At 41.6% G+C, this 26,483-nt stretch overlaps 1 protein-coding gene across 2 annotated transcripts in view; it reads right to left on the bottom strand.

The window, feature by feature from the left end:
* LOC116384761 (RCC1 domain-containing protein RUG3, mitochondrial-like) overlaps positions 1 to 26,483 on the bottom strand; it is a 281,677-nt gene that overhangs the window by 13,509 nt on the left and 241,685 nt on the right. For both annotated transcript variants that reach the window (XM_031849703.1, XM_031849705.1), the window contains exons 8-9: positions 5,504 to 5,541; positions 587 to 707 (exon numbers count right to left, since the gene is read on the bottom strand). In XM_031849703.1, coding sequence (XP_031705563.1) covers positions 587 to 707; positions 5,504 to 5,541 — 159 coding nt within the window. The remainder of the gene's footprint in view (positions 1 to 586; positions 708 to 5,503; positions 5,542 to 26,483) is intronic.

The raw sequence follows: 26,483 nt of genomic DNA, 5'->3' as shown, positions 1-26,483 counted from the left end.
GGCAAAAAAGGAAAAAAGGGACAGTGAAAGACTATGGAAGAAACAAGAGTTATTCTTTGTGGGTTATTCAACAGATGGAAACAATTGTGAGATTTGAAATGATTTGAAACCGATCATGAATTGGCCCTTTTCCTTCGAGACTGGTTATATGTCTATTTTATTAAAGCAAGATGTAGTCTTACATCAATATATTCATTTATAATTTATTGTAATGTGAGTTGAATGCAGCTAACGTAAGCTGCCTTTGTCTCGGAAAGAAAAGCTTTCTGTGATTATGACAATGATGACCAGAATGCACCAGGCAATCAACACTATCTTGTATTGCTATGCATCCTGCAACAAGCCGTGCTTCAAAATGAAAAAAAAAAATAGTATTAAAAACAAGTCCTCCTTTTCCATAACAAATGCACATACTGGCCGGATCAACTTTTGTATGCCATAAGGCAGTGGTGCTCATGGGAAATACAGTCTTCTTTCTGGGAAAACTCAACACAAAGTGAAAGTTTATTGTAGTTGCTTGAATTGTATAATACAGGCGAGGGAAAGATAAAAACTGCTATCACAGCAGGTTGGATACTAGGCTCACCTGTGACGGCTGCACTGTAGCTGTCTCCTGCTTGTATCTGTGTGACCTCGGCTAGCTGAGAATAGTTAAGAAGACAAGGAATGGAGATATGAATCCTGTCATCCCCAAGTCCAAGCTGTCCCTGAAAGCGAAACAATGATATCATGTCAGTCACAGGATTAAATAAAAGTTTAATCCCAATGATTTCATTGCTCATAGATGGAATAGTTAAATAAAGACACATGCCTGAGTGGTATTTCAATTTGGGGGAAAGAACAATGTTCCCATTTTGCGTAGCACCAGCAGGTGACTGAGTTCTATCATCTCATTCTACTTCATGCTGCCATGACAGTCCTGAATGTAAACATGGTTGTTAAATTTGTTAAAGAGGACTTGTATCACGGAGTATCGTAATTTAAGTGCATCTTTGTAAAGCGGCATTATAATATCTGCTGTGTAAGGTTATATATGACATCGGCAACTGGCAATTCATCTTGGCTCAAATTGCTGTCACTGAGGAGGAAATACTGTTTAAAAAAGGCACACTGCATATTTCTTTCACCGACCAAAAATCTACCATGTTTCATGTTTAATTTACCATCATGTGCAACTGCCTGGCAATGCAATCCCTCATCGGTGAGTGGGTCTGTGTAAAAAGTCTATTCAAACACAAAGGTTTAATAACCATAGCGTCTCGCGCAGTACAATAGAATGCGTTGTCCTCAATTTACATCTCTTTCTTTGTGTTTCAAATGGTGAGGCTGCTCAATTTGACTTCTCAGCTGTCCTGCTCTTCTCTTTCCTGCTCGCTCCTGCAGAGATAAAGGGCTTTCTGCACTGTGCCCATGTGCACACCGGCATGCCCTGGCATATGTTTGAAAGTGAGCACAATATGTGTGGGTTTACATTTGAGTGTGTGTGTGTGCGCCATCCAGTAATCTGGGTCTTTAATTGCTTATTCGTATGTGCGCTACTGTGAGGATTTGTAGATGCGTGGCAGCATATGTTCCTGCTGTGAGTGTGTGTGTCTATGTATTTATATTTATGAGTGTATGTGCTTCCATCGGTGTGCGTGTGCATGTTATTTTACTTGCAGTTAGGTACAGTAAGTGAGCAGATGTGTCCATACCTTTGTGCACTTGTTTGTGTGTCTGCATGTGTTTGTACTTGTAAATGTGTATTTGTGTGTGTGTCTGACTGAATGAGCACTGTCAGGTGCTGCTCCATGCTGTGCCAGCTGCATCTGGAGCCATCTGTGTTGGTGCTCAGTGGGAGGGGAGCGGATGACTTTAATGTACTTGAACCCCAGACAGACCTTTCCCAGACATTCGTCAGTATGAAACCAAGACAACTGGGCCCAGTCAAGCTGAACAGACTGATCTGGGTGGTGAGCAGGAGACAGACGCTTTGGTTACACTGTAACCCCCGGTCAGACTCACTAGGGAGCCTCTGGCAGTCAGAGATACACAAACACTGGAATCTGTTTGTTTCAATGATAGAAGAGTAGTGTTTTATATCAGAGGACACTCTCACCTTTTTTAGCTGTCAAAGTTCTGCTGCCTATTTTCTACAATGTAATCCTGTTTTTTTTTCTTTCATGTGTCTGGATTTTATTTCTTTTTAAATCTAGCTAATGTTTTCACTATTTGGTTAGAATTCCTAACGTCACTGGAACTTGCTTTCAAAACAATACAATTTAGCATGTATAACAATGCATATAACTATTCTTGTGGTGTTGACATTTAGAAATGGCATTCATTTTGATAAAGAATGCATTATGACTATGTTGGGAATTAAAACCTGAGATTTAGTCTTGGGCCTTGATTGTCAGGACTTACTTGTGACTTCTCCCTATGTCTCTCTCTTATAGTCTCAATACACTATCACATACTATAAAAAAGGACAAAACTGCACTTAACACTTCACCCACAACACTAAGAACAGCACAATATATTGACACAATCCTCCACCACAAAGAGAACACAGAGGCCTAGTAATGATCTTGCAGCAACAATATGATTAGTGAAGCACAAAATCAATTAATGCAGCAGTAGAATCAATAGGTGTCTCTCAGCATATATGTCCTGCAGTTAATTAATAAACAAAAAGGACATTAAGCAGCAGAGCATCAGACTGTGGCAACGACTGTCATCAGTCACAACATGCGTACTGATGGCATCAGCAGGATGGGAAAGGGAAAACACAGACAGATATAAATGTGAGCATGGCGAAATGCCAAACGCACCCACAGGCAACAATGCTAGCACTACACATGCATACATTTGAGAGAATGACCATGCATAGACACACACTACATATACAAACACACTCATGCACTTGCCCTTACACACATGCACATACATGTTTTCTTTAAAAAACATTATTTTTTCATCTTCTCTTCTTTCACACAGAGGAAGAACTGTAGATCCAGGGTGCCACTAACGCTCGTTTTGTTCTACTGTAGCAGCCCGGACCATATTAGCATCAATTTGGATCAGGCCCAGGGTTCGATGAGGCCTGAACTGTGTTGGAACCAAGCCCAGGGGTATCCACCATCACCAGGCCGGCTCACTTATTATTTACCATGCCTGATGACTCCCCCTTATCATTACAGTACAGACAGGGTTGCAATCAACAGAGTGACACACATAAACACGTGTTACACGTCGTCACTACCTAGTTTATAACAACACTTTTGACCTGAGTGTGAAAAGCAACGACATTGGACAGAAAAAAGTGCTTGTGCTTTGCTTTCATGTGTAATCTGTTTTTGATACATGTCAGGCATGCATACTTGGTTTTATGTTTTACTATCGATATTTGTTGATCAAGCACACACTGTACGTTTTGGTCGACAGGCTCAAGACTACTTTCCTGTTGTAGTCCTTCATTTTTTCCCGATTACCTAATTACGTTTTCTATAAAGGGTTTTGTTTTGTAGTTTTGCAATTCATTGGTAATGCAGAAATACTGTAATCTGTAGCTCATCTCTGTACTACCGTCATCGGCTATGTATGAGAGAGTTTTCTTTCCTTGCGGTCTACCTCATTATTTAGGATGCTTAGAGCTTGCATTAGAAGTCTATTGGATGTTATGTCAATTCAGGTCTCTGGCCGGTTAAACTGCCTGACACAACTTTAGCAAACAGTTGACCTTGTTATCACACAGCTGACATTAGGAATCGAGACATGACTCTCGACTGAGGATTTGTCTGTAATTTGGTTGACTGGTTAATCTAATAACCCATAATGGTAGGGATAACTATTTAGATTTGAACATTTTGTATTTTTGTAATTTTTTTAAAAGAGTAAACATAAAAGTGATTGTTCACTCCACAAAATGTCTGTTATTTTTTTTCATTCTCCTGATACCTTTAACACTTATTTGCTACCCCCGTTATAATGTTATCATATTGATTCTGGCTGTGGAACGCTCTCTCTGACATCATTCAAATTCCTTCTCACCTCAATCATGTGATACAGCGCAGGCCGTCCGTCTTTTAGTCTCAATAGGAGGAAAACAACGAGATTTCTATCGGTAATACTATTACTAGCTGTAATAGGGTTAGAGCTGCCTGGGTTTACCTTGGTAGGGCAGCGGAAAACTTTATTAAGTTTAAGACCTTTTGCTTTTCTACTTTTTCTGCTGCTACTGATACATAATAGCCTTTAAGCCCAAGAGAGAGAGAAAGGTATCAGCTTTGTATAAAGCAAAGTTCAAGATGGCCCCTCATCTCACTTCTTCGCTAGCGACAAACAAAGTGTTATCTTTCAGAAGGTGGAACCTTTCTCATTTCTTTACGTGTTGATGGGAGTATAGTTTCGGTGTGGCACTGTGCGGCTGATTACAGGAGGAGTCTTAATCAGGTGGTGCAGTCTGCTTGGGGCCCCTGGGGCCGAGAGTGTGCTACATCCTGTCAGACTGCACGGAGAAACAATCAATCATCAGAACGGCTCCAAGACAGAGGAGAGAGAGAGAGGGCAGGAAGATGGGAGAAATGGAGGAAGAGGAGAAAGAGAGAACATGATGAGGGGAGAAAGAGAATGAGACGGTGCCCTTGCACAGACTAATATAAAGTTATATAGATGCAAGAACGCCTATGAAAATCCAATGAGTCTAGTTAGACCAGAAGCCACCCTGTAAGAGTGCGATGTGGAAGCCAAGGCCACGTCAAAGCTCATAACAACTGATGTCTAACATTTTCATTGCTCCCCGGCTCTCTAACCTTCACCTACATGTTTGTTTCACTGTCCTGGCAAAGCGTCATCCTCTCTGTCACGTTGTAAAAGTGATCACATTTTGGCCGTGGTTTCAAACGACCTCGCAAAGCTGGGAGGAATAAGAATCAGAGAGAGAGAGAGGAACAGAGGGATTGAGGTGGGCCTAGGTTTTACACTCTCTGGGCTCTGTCTGAGGGCTGTGTAATGATGCGCCCCTTTAAAGAACGTCTTAAATGAAAGGCCAGAACAATCCTCTGTGACAGGTGGGATTCTTTATCTAACAGAGGGGGAGAGACAAAACGGGGCCAACAAATACACACACACACACACACATACACACACACACACACACACACAGCCTCACGTGTACATACTTTGGGCTATGTACATTCAAAGGGGCATGCACACACAGTAGAGGATTCCCTGCCCTGACCATGTGAGTTAAATTGCCAAACAGCAGATCCCATAAAGGTGATATATAAAATTAAAAAATATGTGTGTTCTTGGCAAAATATGAAGGATATTAAGCGCTCGAAAGGAGGGCTCGGAAACGGATCTCCCCCCAAAATCTTTTAATCTCTGGAAGAAAAAAAAAAATCTCAAAATGTCTCAAAAATGGAAGCCGTTTGAGAAAGAACACTGGTGTGATATAGAGTTTTGTATTGTTCTAAGTCTGCCTCTCCTGGCAAGGCCAAAAGTGGAAAAATGTTTAGCTCACCTCTTGCCCCATCCCCCAGGAGAAGACATTCCCACCATCTGAAAAAAAAAGAAAGCGAGAGAGAGGGACAGAGCGAACACAGTAAAACCAACATTCTGCAAACAATTCAAGAGAGGTAACAAATACAAGCCTTGGGTTAAAATAGAAAAGAAAAAGTAAAAACAAAAGCGGAGGGTGAGAAGGGAAATGCGCAGCTGACAAAAGTGGCTCAAGCATCATACATCAAGCACTTGTTACCTCTCCCGGTGCCTGTGATTGCACATGACTGCAAACAAGTCAGTGATAAAAATCTGAAGAAAGATGAGACCGATCGGGCTGGCTTTAAAGATCATCAATCACGGCCCTGTAAGCTCAGATATTATTAGTTCAAGTAAAGCTGCACTCTTCCATTTTATGGACATCATAAAAGACTTTGGGGGGGGGGGGGGGGGGGTGGAGGTGGAGTGGAGGAGATCCCCCAGTGTTTTAACTAGGATTGGGATGGATGTGTTTGGAAAAGCAGACCGGATGGATGGACAGCTCTAATGTAGGAGCCCTAACTTAATCACTCACACAGCACCGGGCTCCCCAGGGGAAGGAATGTGGGATGGGAGTGTAAGGCCCTACTTACAATATGTTAGAGTAAGTAAAAGTGTACTGTAAAAAGGGCTGTGCGTGTTTGTGTGGTGTCGAATGAGTGTGTAAGTGTGCGTGGGTATGACCTTTTAGATGTTTGGCAACGTTTATACAAACCTTTGGACTCATAAATAGTGTCCAAGTGTGCATTTCTTTAAGGCGTGACACACTATGACCTCTAGATAGATAGATAGTTACTTTATTAATCCCGCAAGGGGGCATTTTTTCTCTAACAAGTATCAGCAAATAAAAGGTTCATTTAAAAGGTTCTGAGTATTATTTGTCTTGTATTTGCTTAAAGTGTGTGTCCCCCACCTCATGCTGACACACTGACACCTGCTCACTAATATTCTTTTCTGAATTATGTGTATCATATTATCTGCTCAAGAACCATTGTCTGCTCTTGAATGTTGCTTTTTTTCAACTGTAACATGCAACACTACAAAGACATTGAAAATAAAAAACAATGGGAACATGACTAGGAATACCTTCCATCACACTTATTAACTTAATCATTACTTTCTACTCTAAAATGATTCTCAATCCATACCAGTAATTTCTGAGCAGTGTCTATGTTTTACACTTATTCCACACAACTTTTTTTTCCTTCTCCCTTTCTTTCTCTCTCTCTCTCTCTCTCTCTCTCTCTCTCACTCTGCCTGCCAGCGGGGACATAAAGGCTAGTGTGAAGGCCATCACTGCCTGGTGAATAGCTGCCCTTTGTGCCTCAGAACTTAATTCACAGGCTGAAAGGACCCCGGCCCTGCCATAGCACCTCTGTGTGCTGCCTGATGTAAAAGTGCTTGCATGTCATCTGAGGTCTCCCTAAAAGCCTTCTGTTACAGGTTAAACACACCCGGTTTAATCAAGTTTTGAGGATACAAAAGTCAGAGGGGTGACCAGTGTGCAAACAGTATTCAAGTTTCCTTCCTAAGTTAAATATAAACAATTCTGGTGCCAACACTGGTCTTGCAGTCACTAAGGTCTTCACTGTTGTCAAGGAAACCTAACTGTTCTTTCATGGTTGCCATGACCTTATTCAATATATAGACCCCCTCACCCCTCTATACGTTACCATTTTAACATACCCAAAGCATTTGGGGTTACAACTAGCTCATGGCAACATTTAGCGGTTGTTCGATGAGAAAATATCTGTGTTACCATTTCGAGCAATGAAACTTTTCTTTTTCTCCTATTTTGGGCTTTGTGAAAACGGATAGTTGCAGAGGGCATCAATAACACACCACCCTCTCTCCCTGTCGTCCTCTCTCCTCTGTCAGAGACCTTTGGCGGGCTTGTTAGGCCTGACACTGGCACCGTAGTGAACAAAAGGGCTGCACGGCTTAGGGCTGCCCTGGAATGTCAGCGGGTTCACATTTCACATGCAGATGCGTGACCCCTGAGCCCTTTAGTGGGAAGGTGCGCTTTAACCTCACAGAGAAGCAAGAGGAGGGGATGGGGGGGTTAAGGGGCACCTTAAGGGGAATCCGGGATGGGGGTAGGGGTAAAAAATAGGACTGTCTGAGTTTGCACTGCTTGCATCTGCTCTTAAAATGCTATACGTGTCTCTCACTGTCTATCTTTTCGTCGTCTTTGCCAAAATACTGCTACACATAGTTAAACTCCGCTGATATACCTTATAGAATATTATAATTGTCGATATTCTGAAAACTTGTCAGAGCCGTCTCCTTTATGTGTGATCTGTGATGCGCCCCCTCTCTTCCCCCTTCTCCGAACACATGAAAGCATTAACTTTTAAAGTGCATACTTAAGATTTCTCCCCAAATGATTGAAAAAGCACAATGGGAGGGGTTATGTAAGGCAAAAGTACTGTGAGCTCCGCAAAAGAAACCAAAGCTACTGTCATCTGCTCTCTGTAGGCCCAGGCAGGCACAGTTTCAACTCAAGGGCTTCACACTTCTATGACTTGTTCTCCTTCCCTCGCTGCTCTCCCTATCCTAACTCTCTCTATAACCGTTTGCCTCTCCCTCTATCCTTTGCTCTCGATAGTGGAAACTTCAAAGACAATAATATCGCCTGCAAAAGCATGAAACTTCAAGCGCGTTTGTTTGTTTTGACCCCGAAAGCCCCTTGCTACAACCCTCCACCTCCAACTTGCAAGCCCTGCAAAATAAATGAGAAAAGAGAGATCAAATCCCGAGCTGCTGTTTTTCCTGCAACTCTCATTCTCCCATATGCTTTTGTAACTTTTGAAGAGAGAAGCTCTGGCATATGGCTCTGCAGCTAATATAATGACCTCACAAAGCTGATGACAGAGTACAATAAGTTCATTGTGAGACAGAGGAGTACAAACTTTTAAATACAAAAATATTCCACCAAGAAAATAAAAATAAAAATCAATACCACACAAATGTGTGCATGCACACACACACACACACACACACACACACACACACACACACACACACACACACACACACAATGAACACATGCCACACTGACTCATCTAGCTTGGCCTCTGTTGGTGTGTCGGTTGTGGATTGGAGTTCTGATTTCTTTTGGAAGTAGAAAAGAGCCTCATCCATCAATCAGCAGGTTGCTACCTCCAACCCTCTCAGGTCGTAACAGGGAAATACAGACAATATAACCTTATGAAAAATACAGCGCAGTAAAATAAAGCTATAACGCTTCTGACTGAAAGTGTTATTCTGGTCCAAAGCAATGACGGCGCTCGCACCGCTTATCTGAGTCAGAGATTTCTCTTTCTTCATATCAGAGTTAATTGTTTATGAAGTCGACACAGAGTGTGTGCATGTGTGATGGGTTGTTCGTGCGCTGTATTTAGTAGTTCTGCCCTCTAATAGTTGAGACGTCTATAGCGTCCACAGCAGGGCCAGGGGAGCAAGGGAGCAATCCATAGGCCTGCGTAGCCATGGCAACTAAACAAGGAATAGGCTAGATGTCAGGCGAGCATGGCTAAATTACCCATTACAGAAAGCAGGAAGGAAGAGAGGGAATACTGGTCAGGGCACAAGAGGCTAATGGGGAGATAAGATGGCCAACATATAGACTACACAAACACGCAGGCGCACACACACACCCACACACATATAAATGCACACACACACACACACACACACACACACACACAAAACGATGGGAAAACAGATAGGGGTTGTCACGTAAAGGTGCCGGCGGAAACACAAACTGGAATAGGAAAATACAATTAAACGTGTACAAACTCTCACAAATAAACACGTACAAACACAATACGCATGTGTATCAACATACTCTGAAACATGCCGATATGCACACATATGGGCGACTGTATGTGAGCTCACACACAAATGCAAAAACACATGTGTGCACACATACACAAGCATACAAAGGGCACAAAGGGAAAACAAAATGGTTTTCATAAATACACCCTCTTGGAGAGTCTGCTTGTGAATGTGGGGGAGATATATTTATAGGAATCCTCTTGTGAAATCCTCTCTGCTCAACCTCACATTTGAGCATGAGAGAGAGAGAAAGAGAGAGAGAGAGAGAGAGAGAGAGAGAGAGAGAGAGAGAGAGAGAGGGGTTGTGTTATTGCTTGTTCCTTCATCCTAATCCTTGATGCATGGCCTTCATGGCCTTGACTCTATACTAATGAATAAAAGAAAAAAGAATGAATCAGTGTAAGTATCTAAACCATTGTGAAAGTGAAAAGGTAAAAGGGGATTGGCGTGGCAAATTGTTCCTGAGACGTGCACGCACGCAACACACACCTTTAAATATACAAACAAGCTCACACACACACTGTGAACACCATAGCCTGTGTGTGCGCACAAACACACACACATATATACATATATATATATATATATATATATATATATATATATATATATATAGATATAGATATATATATATACACACACACACAAACACTCATGCAAAGCACAACTACATGCACACACTGACACAAAAACCCTCCACAGAGAGAGTCAGGCAGTCCTCCTGACTTTAATGCTGCACATTCATTTGCATGCGCCATAATTAGCGTCAGGCACACAGAGGCTGGTCCTGGGGGAGCTCTGTGATAACCGCTTCCCCTTCTATTAGGGCTCTCATTCCAAGAGTGTCAGACATTGCACATCTTCATTGTGGGGCCTGCAGCGCATCGGCTCAGTTGAACCTCTGCTGCTGTAGCTACTGCTGGAGCATGCACCAACAACACGATGGGGACAAGGGGCTAGAGAAAAAGGTGGAGGATGCTAGACTCGGCACGAGGGTGGGTAGAGGGAGGAGAAGACAAAACGAGTACTGAAAGACGTAAAGAAAGAAAAGGGATGAAGTGATAAGTTTGGAAGACAAAGCAAAAGAGGGAAAGAGAGGGAAAGAGAGACAAAGAGAGGTAGCGCATGGCAAAGGCGGTTGCACATTGTGTAGCCGACAGACGGAGAGACAGGCTGGACAGAGGTAATGAATGCAGTTATTAAATTGTTTCAGCTGCAAAGAGGTCTATTCTTATGCCATTATAAAGGGAACAATTTATCCCCACTGATCGGCCCTGTCTCCTTTCTCCTCGCTCACTTTGATCTGCCAGCATATTGCCTTGATGTGTCCTATTCAATAGCGAATCTGGGGCAATTTTAATGCTTTTGTACCTCGCCACCGCTCCACTTCTCCCTCCCTGTTTAAAAATAGCTGTTAATTATAAGTGCAGTTTAAATGTCTCTAGTGACCCAGAATTGCAGGTTGGAGTGAGAAGAAGGGATAGAGCATCTCCAAGTTTAAAAAGAGTGAGACACTCTCTTTCCTTCTTTATCATGCTCTCTTCAATCTCTCCTTTCTCCTCTAACCCCCCCCCCCCCACGTCTTTGTCTTCTCCATTCCCCTCCCCTTCGCTTCTACTTCTCCATTCCTTCAGTGTTCCTCCACATTTCTTTTTCTCCATCTCTCACTTTCTCCTTCTCCTCTGTGGCGTCTCTTCAGCTCGGTGGGAGTGAGCAGGGCTGGAGGATAGGGGATTCAGTTCTTTCTCTCCAACTCACGAGAGAACTGCAGCGAGACATTGGAGACCATGGGTGTGAAACCGCTTCAGTCTGCAGATTGTACGTGCGTCACACCAAGTCTTTGTATCTATCTCCTCAACTTCCTCCTCTTATCCAGCCGCAGGAGTGGGATGTTGAAAGGAAAGGAATGTGAAGGTGCGCTAGGTAGCGCAGTACGAGGCAGAGGCGCAGAGTATACCTGTGGGGAAGAGAAGGGGCTGTGCAGGGACCTGAGGTGTGCACCTGGGGGGTGCAGTGTTATAAATAAAGCATTAGCCTCTTGAAGGGAACAGAGATGTGAGGCGCTGTCTCTGCAGCTCTCTTTTCCCCACTAACTCCTACTAACAGTTAACCCGCAGGCATGTACATGTACTCGTTTCATCGTTGAGGAGGTACATGTAACAGTGCAAGAAATCAAACTGTGGTCTTGGTTAAAATCTGGTTACTCCTTTTTACTTAACAGAGGTCAGGGATGAATTTCCATCACATTGGAAGTGGCTGACATGACTGACGGATAGACTAAATTATCTCCTTTAAGTTAATTTGTAAAACTGTGTAAAATAAAGTTGGAGTGAGAAGTAACAGAAAAAACTACTAACACCAAAATGGGCGTTTTTTATTTGGTAGTAAATCACTACAAAAACCATAACGTCATATTCTTAATGTGGGCAACTTAAAGTAAACTATAATAATGTACATGTTACTCCTGCAGTTCGGCCTCATCTCCTCTCCATTGCATAGTGGTGGTCTATGAATACAAAGTAAATAGAGGTGATTGAGAATAAAATATAGTGAATACAAAACTTCCTCTGCCCCCACCTTTCAAATATTGTTGTAAAAGAACATTCATGTGTCACAAATAAAATATGACACATCACAATGTAAAAGTCTCAAAGCCATTCATGAAATTTCTGTTGGAGATGACGCGTCACATGTTTCAGATTCAAATTAGTGATGTCATGGTTCATGTGTAACACAATGAACCGACTTGACACTTGACAAGCATTTTAGGTTTCACGGTCTGACCCTGTGTTCCTTTCAGTAATGTCCCACACTGTACTGACCTTACACAGTGTTCTGTGTGTTGGTCTATTTGGCTCCAACTTGGTAAAGGGCAGGATTCCTCACAGCAAATCAACCATCACAGGGTCGAGGTCAGATTTGTGATAATTATCTTGTTTAAAGTGCATCAGATTGTAAAGTGACTTGCAAATTTGAATTGGCTTGACAACATATTGTTCTGCTAGCAGACATGCTGGTTGCCAATAAAGAGTTTTGTGGTCCTATTAATCAGACAATATGGAATCCAGACAAATTTTATATATTCCTACTTTATTGTTCACATAAATCCTTCAAACAATGAAATTAAACTGATCAGTAACACTTGGGGAGAGAATATGAGAATACTATGGATGTTGTGAAAATTGCTTGAAGCCAATTAACTATTCTCCTCGCCCCACTCTTATCTCGTGTTCTTTTGTTCCCATTCTCAAGGTGTATCTCACGAAGCATTTGAAATGCTACGCAACTGTGTATTCTTTGACGGAAAAAAAGTGAAAAGGTATTTTTCTCTCTCTTTTGTATCAGTTGCTCATACTACGACTACTAAAACAGTTTTGAATTGTTAATGAATGTAGCTATGCTAACAATTCTATAGGAAGACGTGTGCACACTGCAAACCACACAATTAATCCATGATCCGGCTTGAAATTAAACTCACAAAAAAAAGTGTTGCTGTCATTGGTATGTAAGGTATGCTAGTAAATAAAAAGTTATCTAGGAGTGTGAGATGCATATTTAAACACAAGTGGTAGCTAGTGAAAGCTGCTCTTGGACTCTCTTTAAATGACTCAAAGTAGCAAGGCTGGCACTGTAATATGAGTTAAAGGATTCTTATGGAATGAGAAACTATTAAACTTACAATAAATAGTTGCTGTGTTATTCTTGCTTATGTCAAATGGATAATAAATGACAGTTATGCTCTTTGTCTAACAACCACATATGATGTTTTATTTGTCAATAAACATGTCAAGAGAACAGCACTCATGAATAAAGGGTCATCCTGATGCATGAGTTTTGATAGTCTAACGGTCTCATGGTCAGCCTGCTAAATCTTCTTTAAATGTCCAAGGGGGTTTCAATGCACAAGATTAACATGTCTGTTTTCCAAAACAAAAATGGCACGGGTTGAAGTGATGGAAAGGAAGGGGATACAGTCACCATCTGTCCTTACAGACTAGCTTTTCTCTATCTAATACGCAAAATTCCTTTGTATTGAGCACCTGAACCTTGAAATATCTGAAGACAAACACCAATGGATGTGGATGTGGTTAAACTTAGCGATGATTCTACAATCACAGACATTTTTTTTTCAGTATTTTACCTCCGAAATGAAAAAGAAAAAGGAAAAAAAAAAAGAAAAGAAAGGATGATGGTGTAGAGATAGCAGTAAGAGATGCGAGGTAATGACCTTGATAAGACCAGGGACACGGAGAGCCCGAGGAGAAGATGTGATGTGTTGCTGTGGCAGCGGTATAGTGGTGCTGGTGACAAGGGGAGACGAGGAGCTTGCACTTCTTGGCTGCTGTCACACGTTAGTGTTGTTGTTAGCCAGGGGCTTCAAGGGTGATTGTGTTTGTGTGTGTGAGCGTGTTTAAAAAGCGAGGTACGAAGACATCCCAGTCGAGGCCGTGCATGGTGACAGAGGCTGATACCAATCTAATGAGATAAGAAACGTATGCAAATGAACCTGGCCACAGTTCACACTAATCAGCTTAACACCCCGATAGATATCAGCTATCTGTCGCATCGGAGCGCGCACACACACACACACACACACACACACACACACACACACACACACGCATGCACAAGCTCTCAGAAGTTAAAACAATCAGTTAGAGGATTTGCCATGCCATGTTACAATTCACAGATACGCACAAACAGGCCCACTCGACATACTGTATGATCAAGATTGTAAGTCAAAGTGTTCAACACACCTGTACACTCAAAGGAATGGAAAGGTACAAGTTAATGTTCATGCAATCAACAGCTTGAATTCACAAACTATTAGCGTATGTAATCACACAAGTATGAACACACAGTATGAACATACATCCTGCATCGGTATAGACCAAATGGGTGAATGGATGCTACTGTGTATGGTTCAGTTAGTTATTGGGGTCATGTCTTTGACAAAGTCAAGGGGCCCTGGCAAAGGAATGCAAGACCCAAAATAGCTGAACGTAACAGGGAAATGTTTGAGTTGAGCCTAGTAGGCAGACAATGATACATTTTTTTTATTTCATGTCCTTGCTGAATTATCTCAGTGATGTCAATCTATACGTCATCAACTCACATTGTAGATTTCTGGATTCTTTTTTCATCACAGTATTCATGGTAGATTAAAAGAAAGGAGTACATTTACTACTTCCCCATGATGCCAGATGATAATTGCTACTTTTTGTTACTCATGAATTCATTGCAAATATCATGTTTAATGTTTTTCATCCTCTCAATATGATGTGCCTTGTGCATTGTGTCAGGACGTCTCATTAAACGTTGTGTGGTCACCAGACGGAGGGTGAAAGTTGTGCCCCAGCTGTACTCTTCAATACATCTCTCTGCAGCTATTATTATCTGTGGGAATCCAGGGCATCCGACATGGTCTGGGGACAAAATGGTGACTACCAGCACTAGACGAGCCCTGGAATAACACAGCTGTCCTTCAAACAGTCTGTCCACTGACCTGCGCTGCTGCTTAAGCATGCATGTCAAAGTTTCTTGCAGTTCGAAATCCATTAACTTTGAAATTTGAAATTTTCCCTGTGACAAGTACAGATACATACAATTTAGTACAGTGCATCTTCTTAATGACACTTAATGAGGAAAAGACTGTGAGTGCTAATTTAGGAAATGTGGACAATAGGAAGTATTCTGTGTTGCAAACGTGTAAATAAAAATTGTTTTTCCAGGAGTATCTGTCGACTGTGAGTGTATACTACAAATCATATGGTGATGTCAACAGCTACAATTTAACCATGAACCTTTGGATTTGGATGTCTTTGCATCCTTTGTTTTGACTCTCCTCTCTCATTCTTTGTCTCTCTGCGTCTTGGATCTCTCTCTGACATTCACCACTAAAAGCTACCTACATCAGACGACCTATTCTTACGCAAAGCTGGGCCAAGACAGCTTCCATGCCCTTTGCACAACACAACTAGAGTGACGATTTCCATAAAGATGTTTGGGCTCTCCAGTTATACAGATGGAGAGACAGACAGTGACTTCCACAAAGACAGACAGTGACGTAGAGGAAGTTAAATAGAGAGCACCTTGCTATAACTATATTGGTTGGCTCCAGTATGTTGGCGCCCAACATTATCTGGCTTGAGTCCCACACAGCATTCATCTAATGAAAACCTGGCTGACTAGCCGGCTGGCTGTCTCATCAAGGCTCATTGCCAAAGGTTCCTCTCCCCTGCATCAAAGTCACTCTGCTTCAATGTAGCTTTTATCAATGGCCAAGTAAGAGCAAATAACTTCACTGAAAATTTGAAAGAAACCATAAAAAGAAATCTAAAGCAGAGATGAAGGGAGAGGACAAGTAATTCTTTAGGGGCACTCAGGTGTACTTTTTATGGTAACAATCAAATCAGAGAAAGGATGTTTACAATGCGTTCGCAACTGTGTGCACACACATTCAACACACACATGCAGACACAAATACAAGTATTATTTCTCACACACACCCAAGGACACACAGAAATGCACACACACGTGAAAATGCAAACATACATATAAAAGGCATTAAATGCTGCATATAATACATGTGGTACAAGTACCCTACATAGCCGTCACGCTTTGAAAAATCCCCAAGTGTCACATTACAGTAGACTGCTAAAACTGTGTTGGCTGGTGATAGCTCGGAGACCACAGCCAGACTACAGTAGCAGCCAGTCCCCCAGTGGATGACTGGGCTCTGAATATGAGCTCAGTCACTGTAACAAGCCCCACTTAGTCACTGGCTCTATCACAGGCTCGCTCTCCATAGGCCCTCTATGCAAACAGGCCACTTAAAAACACCATTACAGGGAGATTGCTCAAGCCTTAGAAAGCAGTTCTGAAGTGATGTGTGTGAGAGAGGATGAGAGGACAAACAGGGGTTTGACGAACTGAGAGAGGGATGAAAATATTGAGTAGGGGGCCAGGAGAGGTTTGTTGAGGAAGGTATTGATGGCACTAAAGAGTCTACTTCTAATTAGAGGCAAATACTAGTTATTCGTCGGTAAATGGGTAACAGTTGACACGACTAAATGGTAAGTTCACTAGCAAGGACCACACCATCAAATAGAAGCGTTTAAAAGATTTATTAAAGGTAAACGTGATTGAGATGCAAGGCTTGAACTTCGTGTAGCTCATACTGACCCATGATGTCCTATCTTCCCCCCATTATTCCCTCACTGTCTCACTCTTGCACTACTACCTGCCCCACCCATCCGTCTCCCATTACCCTATCACCCTTCCCAATTTCCTCTCATCTCTCTCTCCAGCCTCTCATCACTTGTTCATAACTTCGGTTGTTAGGCAGAGTCACAGTTTCCATCAAACAGACCAAGAATGGATATTTTTTTAAGCAGGGGCTCACTTTGAGCAGCCTTTCAACAGAGAACAAACTATGTCCAAACATGAATGTCATGTTACACAGAAGAGGGCATGAGGTAAGTCTCTCTCTCTCCCTCCTTTCTCTTTTTCTCTCCTTCCTCAACTGTTTTTCTTTCTCAAGGGTTTGTTGCACCATGACAGTGAGGTAACTATATGGGTGTACCCCCCACCACCTTCACTGCCCCCTTGCTGTCCTCTGGACCTGTGTCAAGCAAGGAAGCAGATTGGGAGTGGGCATGGGTGCATGCCAAAGTATTCTGGGAAGTACTCCAAAGTGCATATTTGTTGAGTGGGGAAGAGAGCGGAAATGGCCTTGTGTCTCAAGGGAGGCACGGTTGAGCAAGTTGGGTGAAGCAAGGGTGAAAGACACAGAATGTGATGGGAAATTGAGTCATTGGGTACAACTGAGGTGGTCGGGGGAATTGGAGGGTTGCACTTGTGTGGGGACTGACTCATGACTTACAACAAAGCGATTTAACTGATCTGGAAAACTTACCACATTCTCCTCTGGGACAACCTTAGTCAAGACCCAAAGTTGCCCACTAGGAATCAGGAAGAGATATAGTGCATAGCTAACATGTTTCATTAGCCTGACGAGCTAGCAGTCAGTAATCAATGAAATAAACAAAACATTGCAAAATGGGATTTTCTTGAAATGCCCAATGATTCTGGCAAGGCAACTGCATGCTGTAAACATTATGACAGCAGATAAAACAAAAAAAACGTCCTTCACAACTCTGAAAGAGCTTTGCGCTTGTGTCTCTTCAAGGTTCTGGATAAACTTTACAACAGTTTGGACCGTTGTCAAGTTCAGCTGGGAGAGAGGTTATGAGTTTAGCAGCCACGTTCATATGGCTCATATAGGGAGAAAGCAATGCTTCAGGAAATAACTGAAATATCAGGAACAAATACAATTTACAAACAATGTTGATAAAAATGTACAGTTTTAATAGTATAATCTGTATTTACAAACAATCTCTCTACAGTTCCAATTAAAATATCTTCTTAATTAATTCTTTGAATCCATCCACAGTGGCCACCTGTTGATATGCTTTGTGTAGGTGTGTGTGTGTGTGTGTGTGTGTGTGTGTGTGTGTGTATGTGTGTGTGTGTTCCATGGTATAGGGCTGGCCTGTGACATGCCATACTTCAGTTCCAGGGGTTTTGTAGGGTCAGTGCTATTTCACACACCTCCTGGAAAATGAGTGACCCTGGAACAAAACAAACCGCCTGTGACAGTATAGTCTTTGGACATATTTTTTGTTACCATGGGGTAGGGCTGTTCTTTAAAAAACAAATACTGACAGCAAATATGTATTTACTTTAAGCTTTTGGCCTGAGATTTAGTTTCATCACTATGTTGCAATAACTGACACTTGGCCAGTTGATTAAATTCCAAGCCCTGATGAATCATGAGATGCCGTGATTTAACTTTTGAATAGATTAAAAAAAAATTCAAAAGCAAACATGTACAGATGTTTTTTTAGGTTTCATTTCAAAATGGCTACTATTAATATGTGAGATGTCACTCTTGCCGTTATGTTACAAAAGGGAAGAAAGACAGGTGGATGAGGAGTCTTACACAGCCCACACAGCGACCTCTAAAGATGAGAGTGAAATGGCTTACCTACTTAACAAATGGCATCCGGTGAAAAGTATGTTTCGTCTCCACATTTCCTCATGTTGGTGTAGCTAAACTCTGAACAGGTTGTGTGTTCACCCACCTCACAAGGTCAGAATAGCAAAATCAAACAGATTGTTGAGTCCTTGCGGGACTCAACTTGTCTTTCTTTTGTCACACATATGCAACAGATGCACAAATAAGACAGAGACAGGACTCATAAACATCCTCATACACAGTTGAATGGGTTAAAAAGTGACATATATACACATGTAACCCCCCACAATTGCACATACATAACTCAACATCACACACATGCACATACCATGTGCACTGGTTGGCATGTGGGGGTCATGCATAGCACATAAACTGGATGCGGCACCTTCATGTAAATTCTTCCCTCTTGACAACTGAGCATTCTCATAAGCTCCAGTAGTCAGCTGTCTACTGCATTCTTCAAGGGGCACGCATGACATTATGTTAATTTAGGGGGCCTCATAGGTGTGTGTGTGAGTGACTTTGTGCCAATGTGTGCTGGTGCCTCAATGCATGTGTGTTTTAAAGGTAATGTATGCCAATGTCTGCTAAAAGAATAGCACATGAAATGTAAAATAAAATACACACTACCCGTGTGGATAATGCTGGAATGCAAGTGATGACCAATAATGTATTATCCAATTACATGTCAGTATTGCACCGATATGTTTGTCAGTGCAAGTATGAGGGCATCTTCATCCATCTATATGAATGTAGTCCCCACTGTGTGGCTACAAATAGACGTGCAAAATGGCTCAATCCCTGTTGAATGTTTATCCAGGGAGGTGGATTAGAGCAAAACGGACATCTCCGTGCCACAGTGCTGAGCCTGAAACCCCCATAAGCCTGGCATTTCCTGCCCTATGAGAACCATAATTAAGAGGGTGCTGGGCAGCCTAAGAGCCTGAATCCCCCAGACCTTCATGTGGCTTTTGTTCAGCCAGGAGACAAGAGGCTATGAGAGGAGATAACAGTAACAACTCCCTGACAAAGAGAAAAGCTAACACAGAACCACACATACCTCATAAATGATAGAAATTCTTAAAATAAAAGGGCATTCTAGCACGCAGCAGGCTCTGAGAAAATGTCGATGGACACGGCTTAGAGCACGCACCTGCCCGTACAAGCCGACACACACACAAATGCTCAGAGTTAGCAAGGGCTTCCTGACACGCCCCTGGCCTTCTCACTCCCTCAAACTCCACTTCTTACCCTTTGCTTTGAACACAATGATTCATACAGACAGCCATACAGTGCCTTACAAGGAGCAGCACAGGGGAGGGCAACAATTAGTCTGTTAGTAAACAAGTCCGTCAGTTACGACTCCCCGTCCCCGCCCCTGTGCTCAGATCGCCCCGCCCAACCCAGGAGGGGGTGCTTTGTATCGGAAGGTGGAGAGTGTTGGACCACTTGAGCTCCACTTAAGAGTGCAGAGAGAGAGAGAGAGAGAGAGAGAGAGAGAGAGAGAGAGAGAGAGAGAGAGAGAGAGAGAGAGAAGAGTTGTACGTCTCCACTTCCTGGACTTGCAAGTTACTATGAGTACTTCAGATCACATTGCAGGACAAAAGAAAAAAGGAAAATATATATATAGAGGGAGAAATAATTTATATATATATAAATTATGTATCTTTGAAAGAAGGGAGTTAATGAAAATGGCACACATAATAGAGTCAAAGGGGAAATAAAATCACTTTCTTGGTTAAATTAATGAGCAGACGTGTGCGTGATTCCCGACAGCTCTTTATTGCCCTGGTGAAAAGTCAGTGGCAGGTAATAGAAGAAGAGATTAAGGTCGAGCTGGGACAAAGGCCATCCGCATCAGTGGACTACTATGTTTTTCATCTTTGTCTTTGTGTGACCGTCAGCCTGGCATTGGACAAGTGTGCATAAGTGTATTCATTCATGTGTTTGTGCATATATGTGCAGGCCTGTCTACATCTGTGAGTGTATGTCGTGCTGAAGTAAGAGCATAGGGCAGGGAGGGCAGGGGGTTCAGGGCAGCGTAAGGTAATCCTTTAAGTGGGAGACTTTAACTCTTTCAGAAAGTAAACAGGCAAGCAGTTGAGGGAGTATTGTCGTTGGCTAATGTTACAGAACTGCAGGAGAGCCCCGGGGCACCGTGTGAGTGACTTTGGGAAGCTATGTGTGCAGCAGTGAGGGTAGTGTGTGTGCGTATGTATGTGAACCTCTCAAGCCATGTCTCACACTGGCTCTAGACTTGAACAGCTCTGTGGCAGGGAAAAAGAGAGCAGATGCCTCTTCACTGGGGTGCATCGGGCCACCAAATATCACTGATCATGTCCCAATTCAATTACAGGCCACCAACTGATGCATAACAGAATCTGTTTGTGCATGTGTGATTGTGTGTCTGAAAGTGTGTGTGTGTGTTGTGTGTGTGCGGGCATGCGTAGCTGGCGTGTTAGTGTTCCAGGGTTAAGGGGGAAGGAGGATGACCCCGCACAGCTGACGGTCAGCCAAGCAGGACAGAACAACACAATAACACTCTTGTTAACCAGGACATTGCATACCTCCCACCTGTTACCCCCAGAACCACACAGGCAGACACATGCTTGCACATGAACAGAAACACTTAAAACACACTCACAAATGCGCGCACACACACACACACACACACACACACACACACTTTTTCTTGCACACACGTACCTTGAGAAAGTGTTCCGACCCCATACCGGGTGCTTCCCCGCGATGGCTCATTTGAGGCCTCTCCTTCCTTCATTTAGCACCTCATCCATCTATCTCTGGGGCTGTAGGGGAGGTTCTCATCGCATAGCCCACTTCCTGTCTGTCTGTCTGTCTGCCTAAACACTGTAAACACGCTTCTCAATCGAAAATGTTTAGTCTGAACCTGGCATGGCTGGAAAGGAGAGCGCTTGTGGTGGGATTACTGGCACACTACCACACTAGTGTATCTTGAGGGAGAAATAGAAACAAACAGCAATCTGTTGCTTTCCCTGGCTTACATAATACTATTATACGCACACACACACACACACACACACACTCACACACACACACACACACACACACACACACACTTGCACACACACACACACACTTGCACCAGTGTGCATACTATTTTGTTGACATCTCAGTCAAAGGTATACAGAAAATGCAAATGAAGTCTGGCTGTAGCTGAAGGCAGCAAATATTTGTTTTCTCCATATTTGGAGGTATTTGTATGCATACACACCTGCATTTTTTTAAAAAGGAGACAAAATGACAGAGTTGTAGTTTTAGTTTTTACAGATATAATGTATAATAATGTAGACTTTGAGAAACATGCATTATTAATATGTTGATATTTAAATGTCTTGTACTTCATTGCTTTTGGTGATTTTGTTGACAAACTTTCGTACCTAAATTCATAATAATTCATAAATTAAGAAATGGATTTGTTTGCAAACAAGTCAGTGAAACAGAAACAATGCGGGGAAGGGGAAACATGTTCATGTGTGGAGAGAGTTTCTGTGTGTTTGTGTGTCTGTTGCTGTTGTCCATTGCCTACTTCAGACAACATCATTCGTAGGCTCTCAAGCCATAACTCAGCAACTTTTGAAAAACTAAAATAAGCTTACTTTTTAAAAGAGGTCAAAAATCCATACAAATGTACACCAACTGCATCACATTCATCATTCCAAAATCATATCACGATGTTTGTGTGTTCTGTGTTACAGTATATTGAAATACTCTCTTTGTTTAGACAGCTCAGCCATGGGAAACACTGTAGACTAAATCTATACAAGATGGAGACTTAACTCTTTGCTGAGTGAGGTTGTGAGCAACTGAGTGGGTGAGTGAGTCCTTCAGTCTGTCAGAGATGAAACACAAAGAAGGATCTTGACTAAATATGGATTCAATGGCAACTAATTATCAAACATGATTTTCTTTGCTGGATGATGAAGAAAAGTTTGGGACAGTCATAGGTTAAAGAACATGCAGCACATGCAATTCAACATTCAACAGTTTGTCACAGAATTAGCTTTTCTAAATAACGTTCTACCATACGTTCAGGTAATTCACAGAATATCTGCAAACTACATATTGAATAACCCAGTTATATGCACATTACAGTCTTTCTCAAAGCTTTTATACACAGATTATTTACTGAAGATCAGCCTGTTACTTTAGCGTATTCAACTTTAATAGCTTTTGATGCAATTTAGCTTTATTTTACTGTCCTTTATTTGGCAAAATTAGACATACTGCACTATTAACACCATTCTGCACCAATACCTCAATTCCATTGTCATTGTTGTTCTTTATGTTCATATATATATACTTCTGGATATACATTCATATTTATATTGTACATAGTAGTTAAATGTTTATGCTTTCTTCTGTTCTACTTTGCTTTCCTTGTTTTTATTTTATTTTTTTGTTTTTGTTTATTTGTATATTCTGTGTATGTACGTTGGGAGCAATGTAAAAAACGGAGTTAAATTCCTCGTACGCGTATGCATACTTGGCCAATAAAGCTGATTGTGATTATTTCAAAACTTTCATGCTCATTAAATGAGTGCGTGAGCAAGTGATTGAGTGAAAAACAAACGCTGGGGAGCACGTTTGTGTGTGGCGGGGGTTATAGGCAAAGGGCGCGAAATGGGGAGCAAGCGAAAAACAAATTCACAATGCCAGCCCAACTTCCAAATGTGTGAAAATCTCTATAAACCCATCATCTCCAATAACGGGCAAGACTGAATAGATGAGAAACAGAGGAGGCGGAGAGAGAGCCAGAGCAGAGCCATAGAATGAACTGGCCTCCCTCATTCACTTTTAAATTTCCTCCTCCACAGTCCCTTGCACACTGTTAATTACTGGCCAGGCATTCCCCTGCCACCTTTTCACACATAACAAGCGCCCCATCCAGACCCACCGCTGGAATATGCTTGCAGGCGATGGATCAAGACCAATTATGGCCATAAGCTGGACCTATTTCTGTTTAGCCCAAGGGGGGCAGAGAGGGTGTTAAACAGGGAGCAGAGGTGGTGGAAGTGTTATTTCTCCCACAACATAAATGTGTCTGTTTATTCATGTGTTGCTTGCTGAGTTTACTGCTAATTGTAAAATCTATAAAAAAAAACTGGTAAATTAACATTTAATAAAACAAAGAAATTCAAAAGAACATGGGTGGACGTCAGCCGTGATGGTTATCTGTACAAAGGAAGTCACGAGACATTAACCGTTTTTTTGTTTTTTCAAAACTTCAAAACTATTTTGCTGTTTACTTGCACATTACTAACAACTGAAGCCACTTTTTGGACTTTCCTGTCATCTCTGGTTAATTCTGAAACTTATTTGAAACAATAAAGGTAACTTTCATGATTGATTTAAAATACATTTAAAGTTCTTGATTTTGCACCTACTTAACTGTAACAGATTGAAGTTTGAAGAACTTCAGCATTATTGCCAATTAGCTTGTTTATAATGTTAGCATGTAGGACATCTATTGACAATTTGGTTGTTATGAGTTAAATTAATGTTCAACTCTGTCCAATTTGTGAAGTTTAAATTACCATAAAAGATCAAATACCATTTAATTAACATTTTTTTAATGACTCAGCTTAACTTTTAAGCTTAATTACTTGAAATGAACAACCTACACTAAAATATACTGTTTACTAGACTGGAGATCAGCATACACTGCATAGATCAAAGTATGTGGACATCTGAATTTTCAACCCATATTTGACAGTTGAACATGTGACGTCCAAACCATTTGCCTTACCAAAAGTACAAAAAGTATATAGACAGGAGAGTCTACATTTTGGCAACGCAACCTTGTGCAGTCATACCACAATCTTCTCTTCCACAAACACTTTTACGAGCACTCCTGTTGACCCTGCAAGTCAGTAGATCACATAATGACATACCTCAATAAACACGTCATGTAAATGATTAGCTACATCAAAATTTTAGATTTGTAATCATAAAGACTATTCCAGCTGATCTGCATAGTCTTTTCATTGGCTAAAGTTCTTGATCCTCTGTGGCATGGGAAAATAGTTTCACTCAATATAGTAACAACTCTTTTTTATGCGCCAGTTTGACTCCCATCAGCATGACTTTTTCAGCTGAAGCCCTCGCAGGACCAGGAGTCTGACTGTCACCTGGAAAACACAAAGCATTAATTAGCACGGGGCCAAATACTTTAATTACTTTAACATGGATTATTAAGTCCCACTGTTGTATAAAGGGCTGGTCGATATAACCTGAAATCTATATCATGATTAATTGTCGAATTTACCACTGCAATGATTAATGACGAGGTATCGTATTAATACACCTGCGTGTACGCCTTAATTATATCACTTTTAAAACTGTATGTTAACCAATGCTGACTCCACTAACACACTCCAACATGAATGTATTCATTTCACAGTCAATGGAAGTCACTGTTAGGGTGGTCTTCTTAATCCTTTCATCAAATGTACACTGTCTAAGAAACGGGAGGTTTGTGTTTTACGCTACAGCCCCAGATAAAAGAACAACTCAAATTCATTACCCACAACGTTACAGTTAACTTGAGCTACATTAGCTCTAGCTAACATTTTCTTTTATCAAATAACTCAAATCATTTTTCCACAACATTACAATCAGCAATAGCTACAGCAGTAGCGACATTAAATGTAGCTAACAAATAGCTGGTAAGCTTTGAGCCTTCCTTAACTCCAATTAAAGTGTGCTGCATTGTCACAATGGGGCATATAATTGTTTGATTAACAGAAATGAACAAGATGGCAGTTTTATAGTTTCAGTGGTATTTTACCCAAAATGTCTCTCACACACATTCACTATCACCAGCACTGTGGTCTTCTGTTCTGGCAGACTCTGGTGCTGTCTTCTTCTTCATCCTCCTCTCACAAAAACATTGTCTCACGAAAATAGCAAAGAAGAACTGGACCATCGTGGCTGTCATCCGCCATTTTGTCGGCAGCCATTGCCTTTTCAAGAAATTGGCAACATACTATGCGCAGTATTAAAAATAATTACATATGGTCAAACAGAGATGCAGACGTAAGTGGTGTTGCATAAAAGTATTTTAGGCCTCTCTCGAAAAGAAAAAAGGACAAAAAAGAAAAAATAGGACTCATGTTTGGTATTTATCCAGCACATCTTGTAGTAGTGCTGTAGTGATGATAGATAATCAATGAGCAACGTAGCTGTGAAAAATGGAGGCAGAGAAAAAGAGAAAAGGTCAGTAATAAAGGAGGGAAAATAAAGTGAAAATGGAAGTGGAGGGTTATATTGGACAAAAAGAAGATTCCTTCATGAAAATGTTGATTTTCTCTTAGGAGATAGAACAGCCCCCCCCCCTCCCAAATATATGGATGAATGCTCACATGCACACAAACATTTGCGCACACACACTTTTGAATCACAGCTATAAGAAGCCATTAGTTTCCCATATAAGCAGACCTGCTGATGAAAGCTCATAAAGGCGGCTATGTAAATAAAACAAATGAAAAGCCAGTGCTCAGAGGTGAGGGGGAGAAGGAAAGAAAAGGGTCCCTCAGGGATTTATTGTTTGTGAAAGGCTGCTCCATTTACTCTCGCCACTGGAGGAGTGAATGGTGCCATCATGGAGGCATTACCTAACATCTTCTAATGGCAGAAAAAAAAAAAAAAAATCACACCTAGCATCAGTCTCACAGATCTGTGAACTAAAAAAAAAGGCAAAGGAAAGAAGAGGTTGTGACCCTCTCACATGCTATGCACAAGGTGGATACACAAAGACACACACATACGCAATAATGCTTCAGCTATTACATGTCTTATCAAGAGGATTTTCCGCATGAGGACAAACGGGTGAAAGGTTGCGGCTTGGCCACGCTCTCTTCATAGAATGGAGCAATGGAAACATCACGCGGTAATGAACAGGTTCAGAGCTAACAGAGGAGAATATCAGTTCCTTGTACCATTCAATACACTACTTGACAATTTATTTTACTGTTGCTTTTTATTTAATTTTGCTCACTCTAACATTTGAAAATTGCTCATCTAATGCAAACAGCTACTGAAA

Source organism: Anarrhichthys ocellatus, unplaced genomic scaffold (genome assembly GCF_004355925.1).
Source record: "Anarrhichthys ocellatus isolate YVR2014 unplaced genomic scaffold, GSC_Weel_1.0 scaffold9, whole genome shotgun sequence".
Lineage (NCBI taxonomy): Eukaryota > Metazoa > Chordata > Actinopteri > Perciformes > Anarhichadidae > Anarrhichthys > Anarrhichthys ocellatus.
Note: the sequence above shows the minus strand (reverse complement) of the source record. Positions and strands in the feature narration are given on the sequence as shown.